At 53.6% G+C, this 17,294-nt stretch overlaps 1 protein-coding gene across 1 annotated transcript; it reads left to right on the top strand.

Annotated features, from left to right (window-relative positions):
• The first annotated feature begins 2,884 nt into the window (after window positions 1-2,884).
• LOC137755523 (angiotensin-converting enzyme-like protein Ace3) lies at window positions 2,885-17,128 on the top strand. Its single transcript, XM_068531735.1, is given in 17 exon segments — window positions 2,885-2,984; window positions 3,083-3,219; window positions 3,804-3,962; window positions 4,211-4,304; window positions 4,493-4,636; window positions 5,436-5,606; window positions 5,609-5,626; window positions 5,754-5,851; window positions 5,930-6,109; window positions 6,400-6,553; window positions 6,556-6,615; window positions 6,740-6,884; window positions 9,015-9,113; window positions 9,481-9,603; window positions 13,201-13,385; window positions 13,902-14,320; window positions 16,680-17,128. Coding segments are annotated over 16 exon segments (2,271 nt in total). The 3' UTR covers window positions 14,306-14,320; window positions 16,680-17,128.
• The last annotated feature ends 166 nt before the right edge of the window (window positions 17,129-17,294 follow it).

Raw genomic sequence — 17,294 nt, 5'->3', positions numbered from 1 at the left:
TTCTTCAAAGAGTTTTATAGTCTGAGTTCTTATGTTTAGGTCTGTAATCCGTTTTGAGTTAACTTTTTTAGATGGTGTAAAACCCAGATTTTAAGTCCCTTTCAGATTGCTCTAACACCTGCCCTTCCTCAGGTGTGGTCTAATCCATGCCTGTGTCTGTAGTTTAGCACAGACTCTGGAGTCAAACTATGTGGATTTGAGTCCCACCTCCACTATTTGCTAGCTATGTAACTATGAGCAAGTTTCTCAACCTCTTCGTGCCCATTTTCCTCATCTGTAAACTGGGGGAGTTGATCTCAGTACCTACCTCATGGGTTTGTTGTGAGGATTCATGTCCTGAAAGCCCTCAAAGGGTCCCTCGCCCCTGGAAAATGCTCAGTGGGGGCTGGCGATCATTATTAACACCGACTGCATTGGACTTCCTCTTTTACATGGAAATCTTGACCTATGAGCCATCTTCAGTGGGACAGCCTTCTGCAGGGGGACCCTTCCCATGCAACACCAGGTTGTGAAGATGTCCTCAGGGTCGGTTTCATGGTTGCTTCTTGCAGGGCTCCCTTAGAAAAGAAGCCGTCTGCTGGCTCCCTTGATGTAGGCAGTACTTCCACTACGACTGGCTATCCCCAGGCAGGCACCAATGCTGCAGCCCTTTGGGCATGGATGAAATTTGATTTACCACATGGGCCCCCACTCACTGCTGCATGAGCCCTCCTTGTCTCCCAGGCATCTGAAGAGTCCCTTTTCTTGCTTTCCATCTCAGCTCTGTATTTTGCATTTTTAAAAATACTATGTTTTGACCCCAAATAGACAAGGCAATCTTGAGAAAGAAGAACAAAGCTGGAGGCATCACACTTCCAGATTTCAAACTTTATTACAAAGCTATAGTAATCAGAACGTTATGGTATTGGCATAAAAACAGACACATAGATCAATAGAACAGAATAGAGAGCCCAGAAATAAACCCATGCATATATGGTCAATATATTTATGAAAAAAGTCAAGAATATACAATGGGGAAAGGATAGTGTCTTCAATAAATGGTGCTGGGAAAGCTGGACAGCCACATGCAAAAGAATGAAACTGGACCCCTATCTTACACCATAGACAAAAATTAACTCAAAATGGATTAAAGACTTGAATGTGAAGCCTGAAACCATAAAACTCCTAGAAGAAAATATAGGAGGTAAGCTCCTAGATATCAGTCTTGGTAATGAATTTTTTTGGATTTGACACCAAAAGCAAAGGCAACAAAAGCAGAAATCAACAAGTGGGTCTACATCAAACTAAAAAGCTCATGCACAGCAAAAGAAGCCATCAACAAAATGAAAAGGCAACCCCCAGATTTTCAGAAAATATTTGCAAATCATATATCTGATAAGGGGTTAAATATTCAACATATATAAAGAACTAATACAGCTCAATAACAACAACAAAAACGATTTGATTAAAAAGTGGGCAAGGATCTGAATAGACTTTTTTTTCCAAAGAGGACATATGGATGGCCAAAAGTACATGAAAATGTGCACAACATCACTAACCATCACTACTCATGAAAATGCAAATCAAAACCACAATGAGATATCACCTCACACCTCTGAGAATGGCTATTATCAAAAAGACAAGAAATAACTGTGGGCAAGGATATGAAGAAAAAGAAACCCTTGTGCACTGTTGGTGGGAATGTAAATTGGTGCAGCCACTTGGAAAACAGTATGGAGTTTCCTCAAAAAATTAAAAACAAAATTACCATATGATACAGCAATTCCACTTCTGGGTAAAGGAAATGAAACCAGTATCTTGACATCTGTACCCCCATGTTCATTGCAGCATTATTCACAATAGCCAAGATATGGAAACAACCTGAGTGTCCATTGATGGACACTGAAAAGGTAATGCACACACACACACAGGAATACTATTCAGCCATGTAAAAGAAGGCAATCTTGCCATTTACAACAACATGAATGGAACTTCAGAGCATTATGCTAAGTGAAAGAGGTCAGACAGAGAAAGACAAATACTGTATGATCTCACTTATATGTGGAATCTAAAAAACAAAAACACAAAGACACCCCAAAACAAAACAAAACAGAACTGAACTTATAGATTGGTGATTGCCAGAGGCAAGGGTGGGAGGATGGGTGAAATGGGTGAAGGCAGTCAAAACGTGTAAACTTCTAGTTACAAGATAAATAAGTCCTGAGGATGTAATGTATAGCATGATGACAATAGTTAACAACAACCAAAAAGTACTGTTTTTATCATAGTAGACAGTCCTCTACCTTCCGAAAGCAAACTCATAGTATCAGGCTCTCCCTGGGGAAGCAGGTGTAAGAACAGGGAAAGGGAGGAAGGGTCCTGCACAGCCCTGGGATGATCATACATCCCACAAGAGAGAAAAAGGCCAAAAATATGAACATAGGAGGTCAAGTCAGAAGAACACGGAGAGACAGCTGTGCTTCCAGAGTCCAGAGACCCAGAGATGTCATTTCCTTCCATCCATCCATCCTCCCACCCACCTGCTCAGAGGTGATCCCAGCCTGTGGAGGGAGGAAACTCATCAATCCCTGGTCATGGCCAAGGGTGGCTCCAATGCCAGGAAGAAGTGACTGAGTAGAATGAGACAAGCTCTGGTGTAGAAGTCAAGAGCCCTGGTTCTCCTCTTGGCTCTGCCACTGACTAGCTGTGTGAATCGGGTCGTATGGCTAGATCATTCTAGACCTCAGTCTCCTCACCTGTAAAATAGGGACAGTTGGACCAGAAGGTAGGTGGGGGCTTTCCAGTTCTGACATTGCATGGCTGACCCTTTGGCCCCTGATGTCACAATATGGAGCTTGATTGTGATTGGCCCATAGCCTCACCCAGCTCTGCTGTTCTCCTGGTCATGGGAACAAGATGGACTTGCCCTGGACCTTCCTTACTTGTGCTCTTCTGTTATGGGCAGCTCTTGCCATGGCTCAGGACCGAGGGTGATCAGAACTCAGGTAGGGCGGGGACCTGAAGGAGCATGGGATCAGACAAGGGCACCAGGCAGGGGCAGACCCCTCCCAGGACATCATTATACCTGTCTCCTTCTCTGCAGACAAGCTCTACAATGAGACCGTGGCAAAGGCCTTCCTGCAGTTTTATGAGCATACAGCCCAAGTTGTGTGCAACCAGTTCATGGAGGCCACCTGGAACTATGTCACCAACATCACCAAGAAAAATCGCGAGGAGATGGTGTGGTACCACTTCCACCCCAGCCCCTTCTCCCCTTGCTCTTCTCAGGGGTCTCGGTGGGGGGTTGGGGGGGAACCACACTTTTTGCTCCCTTTCCAGAGCTAGAGGAAAAAGGGAAGCCCCAAAGTACATGTCAAAACAGACTGTAAGCTCTGGGCCTTTTGGTAGCCCTAAAAGATCTCTAGGCAAGAGTCTCTTGTTTCTTTCCCCTTGTAGATATCACCTGCTTGCTTTTAAGGACCAGGCTCCCTCCCTTCTCCCTCTTAGCAAATTTTCAATGATTCCAAACCCTTAAAGTGGGCTTTGGGGGACTTCCCTGGCAGTCCAGTGGTTAGGACTTCACCTTCCAATGCAGGGGGTGCGGGTTCGATCCCTGGTCGGGGAGCTATGATCCCACATGCCTAGCGGCCAGAAAAACAAAACAGAGCAATATTGTAACAAATTCAATGAAGACTTTAAAAATGGTCCACGTCAAAAAAAATCTTTAAAAAAAAAAAGGGGGCTTTGGGAGGAGCTTGGGGGGTTGTGGGACCCTGACCCTCTCCCTCAGCCTCACATGACAAACACAGTGACCCTCCTTCCAGCTGGACAAGGACGCGGAGAGGCCCCAGCACACGCTGTACTTTGGCATGCGGGCCCTCCTGTTTAAGATCGCCAGCTTCCAGGACCCAGCCGTGAAGCGCGTGCTGAGTGAGCTGCAGAACTTGGACAGGGCGGCCCTGCCCAAGGAGGAGCTCCGGGAGGTGAGGACGACCCCCCAGGCCTCCAGGCACATGATCCCCACCCCAGGGTGGGTGGGCTGCCTGGCGGGGAGCCGCAGGGGGCAGGAGGGAGGTTGGCAGGCAGGGCCAGAGCTTCCTCTGGAAGAGGAGGGAAGCAGTGACTGGTGGGAAGATGCCTTGGCCAGGCCCGCCTCTCCAGGCTGGTGGGGCTAGCACCGGGGGTGGGCCCACAGGTACCGGCCTGCCCTGGGTGACACCTGTCCCCCCAGTACAGCCAGATTGTGGCCCACATGGAGACCACGTACAGCATGGCCCAGGTGTGCCTGAATGCGGGGCCCTGCCGGCCCCTGGAGCCTGGGGAGCGCCCAAGCCCACCCCTGCCAACCCCCGAGTCTCAGCACCAGCCCCTTCCAGGAGCCTCCAGACTCCCACCCTCCTCCTGGCCCCAACTGCCCTTGTTGGTGGGGGCGGGGAGAGTGGGTGCCTGGGGCAGGTGAGGGCAGAAGTCCACCCGCCGGAGTGGGTGGCCTTGGCTCCTTTTCCGGGCACAGGCCTCCAAGAAGTCACGGCCACCTCCCAGGACCAGAAGGAGCTGCTGTGGGCCTGGCAGGGCTGGCGGGATGCTATGGGTCGCCAGCTCCGCAGCACGTTCGAGCGCTACGTGCAGCTCAGCAACAAGGCTGCGTAGCTCAATGGTGAGGCCCCTCCCCCCGCACCTGCCAGCCAGCCCAGCCAGGGGCAGACCGGGTACTGCGTGGGGCTCAGGGCAATGCTGGGAAGGGCGAAGCAGAGTCTGCAGAGGGGAAGGGTGGTGGTAGGACCTGGAGATGGGAACCCTGAGCCCTGCCGCTGGGGAGGGCAAGGTGGCTCACTCACTGTGTGGTTCCACAAACGGTGATTGGGCACCTACTGTGTGCTGGTGCTGGGGAGGTTCTGAGGATGCATAGGTGAAAAGACAGAGAAGGTGCCCACCCTCCTAGGACTTACAGTTCGCTGGGGGACAGACGCACATCTCCAGTTGTTGCCACCCAGGATGAATGCTGAGCAGGAAGGGGCTGCAGAGAGAGAATAGGGGAGCCCTGCTTCAGCTAGGTGGTCAGGGAAGGCCTCGCTGACATTTATCCAAGGCCTGAAAGATGGGACGAGCCAGGCAGCAAGAAGAAAAGAGCATCCTGAAGTCCTTGGGAGGATCTGAAGGAAGGCAGGCTGGGTGGGTAGGGCTTGAAGTGGGTGAGAGAGGAACAGGGCTTTACCCAGGTCCTATCCAGCCAGGCAAGGGGAGGAGCACACAGTATGTACTTTGCTAAGTGCCTTTCCACCCTGATCTCATCCAATACGGACAGTGGCCTTGGGAGGTGTTTTTCCTGTTTGGCAGATGAAGACCCCCAAGGATCTGGGAGGTCAAGTGGCTTCCCTAGAAGGTGCTTGGGTCTCCTGCCAGCCAGGCCAGGCTGAAGGGTGGTGAGCGCCTCTGAGCCCCCTCCCCTGTCCTAGGTTACAAAGACATGGGGGCCTTATGGCGGTCCACGTACGAGTCCGACACACTGGAAGAAGACCTGGAGCAGCTCTTCCAGGAGCTGCAGCCGCTCTACCTGAGCCTGCACGCCTACGTGCGCCGGGCCCTGTATCGCTTCTACGGGCCCGAGCTCATCGATCCGAGGGGGCCATCCCTGCCCACGTTCTGGGTAAAACCCCAGCTGGCGGCAGAGGCAGGGCGGGCGGAGTGGGCCTCCAAGCAGGCAGGCGAGCAGACGCTCAGTCGGGGGAGAGCCGGTCTCCTGCCTCCTCTTAGCCCTCCCCCTCCCCTTCCAGGCAACGTGTGGGCTCAGTCCTGGGTCAACATCTTAGACCCGGTCCTGCCCTTCCCGGAGAAGCCCCCTGAGGACATCACGAAGATCATGCGAGGCCAGGTCAGCGCTCGGCCTCGGCCTGCCCCTGCCCCCTCCGCAGCCCTGAGGGGGGCCCCACGCACTTCCTCTTCCTCACAGCAGTGGAAGTCTGAGAAAATGTTCCAAGAGGCTGAAAAATTCGTCACCTCCCCAGGGCTGCTTTCCACCCCTCCTGGGTTCTGGAAAAATTCCAAGATGGAAAGGCCAATGAACGGGCGGGAGGTGGAGTGCCACGCATCTGCCTGGGACTTCTACAACGGGAAGGACTTCAGGAGCTCAGCCTGCGGCCAGCATCACCCCCCTGCCTCTGCTCCTTCCGCTCTCCACCTGTCTGCCTGGCTCAGGAGGGCGGCGGGGGTTGGGGGGTGAGCCAGCCACACGGGCCAGGTGGGTGAGAGCAAAGGGCTTGGCCGCTGCTTGGATGTGAGGCCTGGAGTAACAGCATAAGGCCCTGCTGGTCTCTGGCTCGACCACCCCCGTCCCTTAACAGAGCCTGAATGGAGAAATCTCTCCTTCTCCCAGGGCATCCCCATGCTCCTTGACCCTTGCCCTTTAACCCCAGGATAAAGAAGTGCACCGAAGTGACCATAGAAGACCTGCTCGCCATCTTCCACCAGATGGGCCGTATCCAGTACTTCCTGCAGTACAAGAACCCCTCTGTGATCTTCCGCGCAGGCGCCAACCCAGCCTTTGCAGAGGCCGTGGGGTCGGTGATCACCCTCTCGCCTCTTCCCATAAGCACCTGCTCAGCAGAGGCCTGCTCAGCCACCAGCACCAGGACGAAGGTGATGGGGACCAAGGGGATCATAGGAGGCCAGCCTGGGCCTGGGGCTGCAGCTGGGGCTCTCCAGGCAAAGCTGAGGGGAGGGGGAACTGGGAGCAGCCTCCTAACGGCCCGGCTTTCCCCAGAGGAGGAGGTCGGTTTCCTGATGAACGTTGCCCTGGAGAAGATCGCCTTCATCCCCTTCGCCTACCTGGTGGACCTGTTTCGCTGGAAGGTCTTTGACGGCACCATCGAGAAGGCCGTGTACAACCAGGAGTGGTGGAACCTCAGGTGGGGAGGACCGCTGATCGGGGCCCGCTGCCCAGGCCCAGCCCTGGTGTGGGCTTTCCCAGGGCTTTCGGGGCAGCCTCAAGGGTACCGCCTGCTACCAAAGAGCGCTGCTGCCTCTCCTGTGAGGGCAGGGCTGGGCGTGAGACGCTGCTGACCCGGGGCCATGGGGAAGCCCTGGGGTGGCGTTGGCTGTTTGTTGTCACCGGACAAAAGCGCTCCTGCTGAAGTGGGTAGGGCCCGAGCGTGCAGTCATGGGGGGTCATGTCGAATCCAGCACCAGCACTGAGCAGGCCCCTTAGCCTCTCTGGGGATCCTGGGAGGCCGGGAAGCTCACGCAGTCGTTGCGCCTGGGCTCCTCCAAGAACAGGACACTGACTGCCGGGCAGGCCTTCCTGCTCCTCCCCTCCCTTTCTGTGCCCACCAGTGGGGCCAGCAGAAGGGGTGTTTGGGGGGCTGAGCTCTTTCCCTCCTGTGGAAAGAGTCCTCATGGGACAGGGGCAGGCCCAGTGCCCCCTTTCCTGCTACCCCGACACACACACACACCTGCCTCTGACTTAGCATCCACAGACCTGTCTGCGGGCAGAGCTGGCAACGGAAGGAGCACCACCGGCAGTCGGGCAGCATCAGTCCTGAGTGAGGGGCACCTGTGTCCATCCCACCACTGACCCCTGGCTGTTTGCTTGGATGATAACTGCCCATGACTATGGCTTCTCCATCTCCACTAGGAGATGGTCAGACTGACCAGCTCAGGTCTGCTTGCTACAGACGACCCTGATGGGCCTGCTAGCTCTGCACCAGGCCCTTACGTTGGCCATTCACAGAAGAAGAAGGTGTGACCACCCTGCGGTCACACCGCCATCCAGGGATGGCAGAGCTGGGCACCCCTCCCTTCGTCCTCTCACCCTCACACCCCCGCCCTGAATACAGGGCCAGGCCTCACTGGTGGGACAGGCAGGGTCTTGACTTCGTGCCCCCTCCAAGGGCACCCCCACCAGCCATGTGAGGTGCCTGCCCAGGACCTTTTCCTTCCTCTCTCGGCCATGCCCACCACCACCTGAGTGATGGAAACCTGGGGCTGAGGGAAAGGGAAGGCAACTCCCTGGTCCTTGAACAAAACCCTGTCAATGAGAGAGGAACTCCCCTGAGAGGATGGTTCAGGGCTCCAGTGGGCCAACAATGAAACTATGAGCTTGTTCATAGACTTTGTCTCATCCCAAAGATGGGTCATTTTATCCCCATTTCACAGACAACATTTTACAACAAGGCTCAGTGACAATCAGTAACTTTCCCATAGTCACACAACTCAGAGGGGCAAAACCAGACCTGAACATGAAAGTTATTAGGGTCTGCCCATGACTGTTCTGTGTCCTGCTACCAATTCCCTGATCCCTAAACCTCGGTTTTCTTCATCTGTAGAATGGGAATAGTAGTAGTACTATACCACAGGGATGTTACTCTGTTTTCTTCTTGGCACTTCTTTTTTTTTTTTTTTTTTAATTTTTATTGGAGTATAGTTGACTGATATGTTGTGTTAGTTTCAGATGGACAGCAAAGTGAATCAGTTATACATATACATATATCCACTCTTTTTTTTTTTTAAGATTCCTTTTCCATATAGGCCATTACAGAGTACTGAGTAGAGTTCCCTGTGCTATACAGCAGGTTCTCAGAAGTTAGTTTATATATAGTAGTGTGTATATGTCAGTCCCAATCTCCCAATTTATCCCACCCCCTCTTATCCCCTGGTATCCTCTTGGCACTTCTTATCAGATGAAACAACCTTGTTGGTTGGTCTACAACCGTCCTCCATCACTAGGATGAAAGCAGTGACCTTGCTTAGCTCATTCCCTCCTGTGCCCCTAGAACCAGGACAATGTTGAGTGAGTCTGTGTGAAGAGCTTGGCACGGTTCCTGCAGAGAGGAAGTGCTCAGTGTTAACTATTGTTATTATTTGATTCTGATTCCCAATCCCATGTGTTTTCAACTCATTTATTTAATCAGTAAAAATGCATTAAGTGTCCTCTGCACGCCAAGTCGCTTTGATAGCTGTGCAAATGTTTCAAAAGGAAAAGGCTCTGGGAACCCTACCGGATGGCACTATCAAGCCCCCAATTTACCCCCCGCCCCCAGGTTGAAGTACCAGGGCCTGTGCCCCCCTGTCCCTCGGACAGAGGATGACTTTGATCCGGGCACCAAGTTCCACATCTCTGCCAGCTTGCCCTACATTTGGTAAAGGTCTGGGCCCTGCCAGCAGAACCGGCTCTTCGAGTTGGGAGTCGGGGACACAGGACCCAAGCTGAGGATTTCCAGGAAGGCCCCAGATCCAAATGTCCCCCTGCACCCCTCCCCACCTCCTCCCATCAGACGGCACAACCTTGTGAGGGCCATGCCCTGAATCCACTGGCAGAGCTAATGGGAAAGCATGTCTGATGTCCCTGAGAGGAGGGAAGGAAAGAGGGAGGCCAGCATAGGTTTGATTCAGAAGGCTAGGAAGGAGAGCCCTTGCAGTGTTCCAGGGCCAGCCACCCCATTGTGACTGCTGACCCAGGCCCACCTCTGCCACCCCTCCCCAGCCAGCCTCGCCTTCTCTCCCCAGGTACTTCCTCAGCCTCGTGCTGCAGTTCCAGTTCCACGAAGCACTCTGCAAGGCCTCAGGCCACGTGGGGCTGCTGCACTGACGTAACATCTATAACTCCAAGCCAGCTGGGAAGCTCCTGGAGTGAGTGCCCTCCTCCCTCCCCTGTCCTTGGCTCCCCTTCCCCACCTTGCTGGACGCCTGCCCCAGGGCCCCTCTTCTCACCTGGCCACCCTAGGCCCCCTGAGCAGAGCTTGTGTTCTAGTGGAAGTTCTTCCTTCTGTCAGACTGCAGTCTCTCCTATGTTAATCAAAGCTCATTTCGTCTTGTGTAGCCCCTTGTGGTCAGAGAGACTGTTTAGCCCCTCCTGCTAACACACACACACACACACACACACACACACACACACACTCACTCACTCACTCACTCACTCACTCACTCACATAGCCGATAAACCAAACTGTCCCAGATCAGAACCCAGTGTTGGAGTCCTGCCTCTGCCTCCATCTTCCATCTGAATCTCCTTATTCTTTCCTGGCAAGGCGCTTGCCTAGCCTCTCAGCAGCATTTGATAAGGCGCACTCTGCTTTTTCCATCTTTTCTTGGAAGTGTTTGAGCCTAGTTCCCAGGCCGATCCAGGTGGCTTTCACACCAGCCTCTTGGCACACTCAGATCAGCTGTGGTCTACTTTGACCCCCTACCCGCAGTCTTTTTTCCTGCACTTGGTATCTAGCCCATCCTTTCCATCCCTGCCTTTGTGGCACTGCTTTCTGGTCCTGAAGCAAACCTGGAGTGGGGCGAGAGGCTGACCTGATGGCGGGAAGCATTTACTGCTACAGGCTGGGCTCTCTAACAAGCGCTCTTGCAGTGTTTCACGTTAGCAGCTCATAACTTTGCAAAATGGATATTATTATCCACATTTCATAAGTGATGAAACCAAAGCCAGGAGGGGTAATGTGATTGCACATGGCTCAACTAGGAAGTGGCAGAGTCATGCTTTGAGGCTCAAACTGACTCCAGAACACATTATCTTTCACCCTGTTGCTTCCATCAGTCAAACGACACTGGTCTGGTGAAGTTGACCTAGTCCGCTGGTCCCAAGATCAGCGCTCCAACCACTGAGACATGAAGCCCACCCAGTGACATGGTCTTTTCCCCATTGAGTTTCAACCGATTTCAGTAGGTCCATTACCCTAACCTGTCAAGGTCATGTTGAGTTTTATTCCTGGTTTCCCAGAGGATGAACAAAGCCTCTTTTTAGTATCCTAATAATTATCCACAATAATTTAGTATCCTTTGCAAATTTAATGAGCCCATTTGTGATTCCACCAAGCCATTCATCAGTAACCACAAGGCCAGATGGAGTTGCAGGACTGATCCCTGCCTTTGCTTGCAGGAGGGCTACACCTTGCATGCCTTCTTGTCTCCCTAGTCTGTTTGCTTTTCCATCTTTTCATACTACAGCAGTTTATTCTAGTCGACTGCCCAGGTTTGAGCTTCTCTGAATGTGTGAAACATAAGAGGCCTCTCTGCTCCCTGCATTCATGTCTCTGGCTGCCTATCATTTATTCATTCAGCAAACATTTACTTGTGCACGTGCCGACCAGCCTGCCCTGCGTCCAGCAGGGGGCAATGGGCCACAGGATAAATCAATAACCGTAACCCAAGAAAGGAGCTGGTGCAGTAGGAAAGGGCTTTGGTGAACATGCAAAGAGAGTGAGGAGGTCATGCCAGGGGATCAAGGAGGGATCTCTGACCCCCAACGCAGGAGTACAGAAAATAGCAGACATCCATTTTCTATACATCAACTCACTTTTGTTTTGTTTTGTTTTCTTGTTTTGGCCGCACCACGTGGCACGTGGGATCTTAGTTCCCCGACCAGGAATCGAACCCGCACCCCCTGCAGTGGAAGCCTGGAGTCTTAACCATTGGGCCGTCAGGGAATTCCCAACATCAACTCACTTTTGACTCTGAGCCTTCATCCCGCTTGATCGCTGGGACTTTTGAGCTCAGTCATTCTCATCACTTCCCTCCCCGACTCCACGCAGGGCACACAAGGCTCCCAGGGTCTGACTTGACACCAAGCATGTAGAAGCCTTGCCGGTCATCACTAGGCATATTGTGGAGGCGTGGGGCAGGCACATGCTTGCAGGGGAGAAGGGGAAGGGCAAGATTCTTGGCTGCTCTTTTGCCTAACACAGCTTAAAACTTGATTTTGCTATTTTTGACCCATCGTCCTAAATGTGATTGCCGTGGGACAGGCTCTGAGCTGGTTCTGCTGGGAAGAGAGGGTCGAAGTGGACTTGGTCCAAATTCCCAAAGTCGCCTGCCTCACCCAGCCAGCCACGAGGACCTGACCCTGTCTGTGGGGCCCGTTGCTGCCACGTTGGAGCTGAGGGCTCCAGGCAGTGCCCAGTTGTCACCCTTGCAAGTCTCATGTGCTGCCCACATCAAACCTCTTGTCCCGCCCAGCCTGAAAGACTATTTCTGAGTAGGCAGACTCTCAGTGGTTGACACTTTTCCCCCACCAGGTCCTTCCTTTTTCCCAGGACCTGGCATCTGATAAAAATCCTCTAACCTAAAGTCAGTTTTGTTTGTTTTTTTCTTTCTATCTTGATGACTTTTCTCCTCCATTTCTCTAGGCTCATAACTACATTTTCCCCTAGTGGTTTCTTCCAAGGATCCACTGACCTTTAGTTTCCCCACCTCATTCTTTCCCAGCTGTTTATTAAGCTACGTGTATAAGTCTTTGCAAGCAACAAAGCCCTCTTTGCTGCCATTATGTGACTTAATCCTCACCACAGTGAAATGCAAGTGTTAATGGAACCCGGTTTTACTGATGAAGAAGCTGAGGCTAGGAGAGGTTAAGTTGGTTGTCTGTGGTTGTGCGGCCTATAACTAGCACTGCTGGGTCTGAACCTGGGTCCTGTTAGTCTAGATTCCACACTCTGACTTCTGGGCCTCTCAGCCCCACCTCTCTCCTGGTCGGATCAGGGGAAACAGGTTGAGAAGCATCAACATACGCCTCCTGCTGCCTCTGCGGGTGGCCCTGGGGTGGAGGAGCCCAGAGCCCTGGCTGCAGCACACTCTGTAACCCCACCATGAGTGCAGGGGCCAAGCCTAAGGCTAGACCCCCTGCCACCAAGCACAGGGTGTGCCTTGAGACAGAGCTGACATTTCTGCAGCTCTGCAGGCAGTGCACACGACGCATCCCATGCTTATTATCTCTCTAATCATCCCACACGCTCCCTGTGAGACCGGAAGGGACAAGAGTGACCTCTGTCTACTAACACTGAGCACCTCATGGGAAACATGAGGTTTCCCTCTTGACTTTAGGCTTATTTGAGTCCAGGAGAACAGTAATCATCACAGTAGTAGTAATAATAATAATAATAATATTAGGCAAGCATTTATTGCCTACCTAGTATGCTCCCAGAATTGTGTTTATTTGGCCAACGCAACAACCCTAGGAGATAGGTACTGTTATTGTCTCCATTTTATGGATATGGAAATTGTAGTCCAGAAAGGTTAAGTACCTGCCCAAGGTCCCACAGCTGAGCCACAGAGGACTCAAGCACAGGTTGGTGTTATTTCAAAGCTTGTGATTTAATCCACTGTGCTGAGCTCTGTTGGAAGAGTCTGGGTATCAAAGCCCTAAAGGCGGGGTTGGGCATACTGAGGGGTCCCAGCAGCATTAGCCGATTCCCCCACACAGCCTCACAGCTGTACCCACTCTCCCAGGGATGTCCTAAAGCTGGGCTCGAGCAAGCCCTGGCCAGAGGTCCTGCAGAAGATAACCGGGGGGACCAAGGTGTCTACAAAGGCCCTCATGACCTACTTCAAGCCCCTGCTGAACTGTCTGGTCACCGAGAATGTGCGGCGTGGGGAGATCCTGGGCTGGCCACACTTCAGCTGTTCCTTTGAAGGTTTGGTGATCTGACCCTAATCCCGCCACTGTTCTAGCCCCAAGCCCTACCCTAGCCTGCCCTGGGCCAGCCCCTACCCCAACCCAGCCTTCACCCCTAGCCCATCTATGACCTGGCTTTCTGCTGTGGAACCCTGTCTGCACCTGATGCAGCCTCGGCCAAGACCACAGCCCACGCCCCAGCCACTAGCTCGCTCGGATGCTTCCTTGCCCACTCTCCAGCTAGACTGCTGGGCTGGCTTCTGAGCACGGGGTGGGCATCTTGCCTCCTGACCCTTGCACGGAGCCACTGCTGGGCGCCATGTGGTACACAGTCCTGTCTGTACCATCCCTTCCTTCTCTTCCTTTTGCTCTTCTTTCTCACCCTCCTTCCCAGGCAAGGCCCTCAACTTTGGCTTGGAAGGTAGGTGCCAGAGGCTGAGGGAGAAGGCCCGTGGCAGTCAGATCCTCTCTGATCACCATGAGGTACCCTCCCCCGTTCCACCTGCTCGGCAAGATTCCTATGTCTTCCACAGAGAAAGAAACAGGGTGGCATTCCTGGGTCTGGAGCTGGACCCTGCCCAGGCCAAATCTGGGCAGTGGGTGTTTCTGGCCCTGAGCTTTGTCATGTTACTGGTGGTCCTGCTGCTGGCCTACAGGCTGTACATCCTGGAAAAAAGCTCACTGGCCCAAGACACCAGTGCGCGGGACACCAGTACACAGGACACCAGTGCACAGGACACCAGTGCACTCAAGTCACCACCCAAGGCCTACTTTCTAGGCATAGCCATGGAGCCCCACCAAGTTGTCAAAAAACAGTGGCTGCTGCTGGGCCTCTGCCTCATCCTGATGCTGTGCTCAATCGGCCTGACCATTCGGATTTTCACACAGCACAACAGGAAGCCTCCGTGGATGAGAGCTGAATGGTGGAGCTGGGACTAGACACCACTGTGACTGGTGAGGCTGGGGGGGCAGGAGGAAGGTGGCCAAGCCAGAGAGGATGTTGGGGAGGTTGAGGAGGGGACCACTTGCACGCATAGTGCCCAACTGTAATTGGGTGCAGCTGTGGCAGATCTGGGTACATGCGGAGTTGTAACTGTGTGTTTGTGAACTCATGTATGTGAGGCCATGTGCACAGGTGACTGTGTGATTCCATGTACGCCCTGGGTTCCAGGCCAGCCTCCTTCCCTGGGGGCTCAGGAACCATGGTTTTAGTGACTCAGGGGCTATGTCCCTCCAAGCCAGCCCGCAGCCCCAATTCATGCCCAGAACTTGTTCTTCATAGTCATGCTTTCTTCAGGAGCCCAACTGTGGGGCTGGACAGGGGCTGCAGTACCCAAGGAGAATCTGCTCTGTTTAGAAACTGGACACTGCTTCAGTCCCCTTATACAATGTATTCAAGTAGAGCCAGACACTCCTGTACGAACCATCAGCGCCCAGTTCATGAGCACGATGCTCTGTACACTGGCCGGCCCCTCTTTCTGCTGATCCTCTGGCCTGCCCTGTGTTGGGCTGCATAATCCAGCCCCCAAAAGCTGCTTGTTAGCTGTCTGAGATGCGAGTAGCCTTACAAACTGCCCCATGGCCCTCCCTGCCCCAGTCCAGGCCCTCCCAAATGGAGAGAGTGGGTAGCTGGGCACCAAGCGAAGCTTGATTAATGATTGACTTCTTTAATATTTAAACAAAGCTCATCTCCAGCCACTGCACTCCAGAGATGGCCTTGTTCAACACACACACCTGCTGCCTGGGCTGTTGCCCTGGGGATTGAGCACAGGGCAAACAGCACCTTTCCAGGCTCAGTGGGGGAGGGGAGGATGGGGAGGGAGAGCTTTAGGAGGACATTGGGAAATGAGTACTCTAGGGGCAAACCTAGGAAGAGAGAGGGAAGGCCTCTGCTCCTGCCTCTTCTCACCCTTTCTTTCTTGTGTTGTCTGTCTAACCCAAGGATGCCACACCCAATATATGGGAACTTACTGAGTTTGGACTGAGGCCCCAGGGGCTGCTGGGGAGGCTGAGAGTCAATGCCTGTCAGAGATTAGGGAAACCTTGAGGAGAAGTAGCATCACAGCCAGTAACCACAGAGAGGAGGCACAAGAGCTCCAGTTGAGCTAGTGGGAAGGTGGCCAAAAGATGGAACTGGCTCTCTCTAGACTAAGGATCTGAGCCCAGAAGTCAGGGGATCAGGGTACAGAAGGACTGTACCCGTGGGCTGAGACCTCCATGGATCCTACCTCTGCCCAGGTCTCAAGAGGCCTTCTTGAGTTCTGGCTGAGCCCAAGCACTTCCTGTTCTGACCGCAGGCTCTGCAGGCTCCTCGTTTGATGTCTCTGTCACTGCTGTTACTTTGCTGTGCTGCAGTGTCCTTATTTGTCCCCATTATTAGCTGTCAGCTCTGTAAGGGCAGGACACTGTGTAACACCTGTAGCCAGCACAAGCCATGGCACACAGTGGGGACTTGGAAAATGTTTGAGTAAGTGAATGAGTGAGTGTCCCACTGCCCAAATCCCTCCTCAGAGCTCAGCACCCCACACACTGAGCCCATGAGAAACAGCCCCACCTTTCCTCCACAGATAGCTTATCCCCCCACACACAGGGTCAGCCAGGACAACTCTGCCCCCAGCAGGAGGCCACACTTGCAGCCCTCCCATCCCCCAGCCACAGTGGCCAACAAGGCCCCCATCAGGCACTGTGGCTCTGCGTGGCAAAGGCACATCCAACCCAGGACTCCGAGCCTCTCACCTGGACTCCAGCAAAAACCTCACTGATCCTCCTTGTCCGTCTTCCCTCCCCCACCCGCCCCTGTAAAATTTCTTTCACTAGAATACTTCCTTCATGTCTAACTGCTTAACAACTTGGTTGTCCATCAATTAAATCTAGATGTTCAAAATGGCATCTGAGGGTCCTTATCATTCCCTTCTTCTCCCACCTGACCTCTCCCACCCCCCAGCTCAGCCCCTTGCACTGATTCCACCATTAGCCTTTGCCTAAAGTGCATTCCCCATTTGAATGCTTGCCCCCCAAGGCCTGGCTTGAAACTGGCCATTGGACCCTCTGCAAAGCTCCAAGCCCACCAAGATGCTCAGTAAACAGTGGTCCCCTTCTCTCCCTCCTCTCCAAGAAGCCTCTTTCAATAAACCTCACCCCATCCCCATCTGCTTATTCTATTGTATTCATTTTCAACCAGTACTCAGACACTTTTATCAGTGGTCACTTGCTAATAGGTAGTTTTAAATCTGTTCTCTTCCCAAGCAGTGCCTGTATGCTAAGAGCTCAAGAAAGCACCTCATTGCATATTTCTTGTACATCACTCCGCCAGGATCAGATGCTGGATGGGCTTGCCACTAGGAGTTCTACATGGACACCGAGGTTCAGCTGGAGGGCGCTTGGTAAGGATGGGCAAGAGGTCTAACCGTCCCATTGCCGGAGTCCAGCCCAACGGTCAGATCAGGAAAGAGACCTTCAGCAGAAAACCACCTGAGGCCTCTAACAACCCCTTCTGCACCACCACCCCCCGACCCCCCATGGCCTGAGAGAGACCGCCTGGTAACGTCCGGACTGCCCTCTGGTACCGGGAACGGGTCTGAGAGGGGCCGAGGCCACAGGCCATTGGGACAGAGCAGAAGCTCCTCCAAGAAGTCCTGGAGAGGGACTCCCGCCCAGCTCCGCCCCCTAGGAGTCAGGGCCCCGCCCCTGCCCCGTTGAGTCCCGGAGAAGTTGCCCCCTCCCAGCTGCCGCCGCGCGGCTCCTTTCAGCACCGCGGCGCGGACAGCTCCCGGGCGGCAGCGGAGGGGAGGAGGCGCGGCGAGAGGCCGGCCGGGGAGGGCAGCAGAGGGTAGACGCAGGCGGGCGGGCGGGGCACGAAGCCCCGCGGCCCTCCCCGGGGGCGGCGCCCGCCCGGAGCCGGACGCTGCGGAGCCAGAGGACAGACGGA

The sequence above is a fragment of the Eschrichtius robustus genome, chromosome 20 (assembly GCF_028021215.1).
Source record: "Eschrichtius robustus isolate mEscRob2 chromosome 20, mEscRob2.pri, whole genome shotgun sequence".
Classification (NCBI taxonomy): domain Eukaryota; kingdom Metazoa; phylum Chordata; class Mammalia; order Artiodactyla; family Eschrichtiidae; genus Eschrichtius; species Eschrichtius robustus.
Note: the sequence above shows the minus strand (reverse complement) of the source record. Positions and strands in the feature narration are given on the sequence as shown.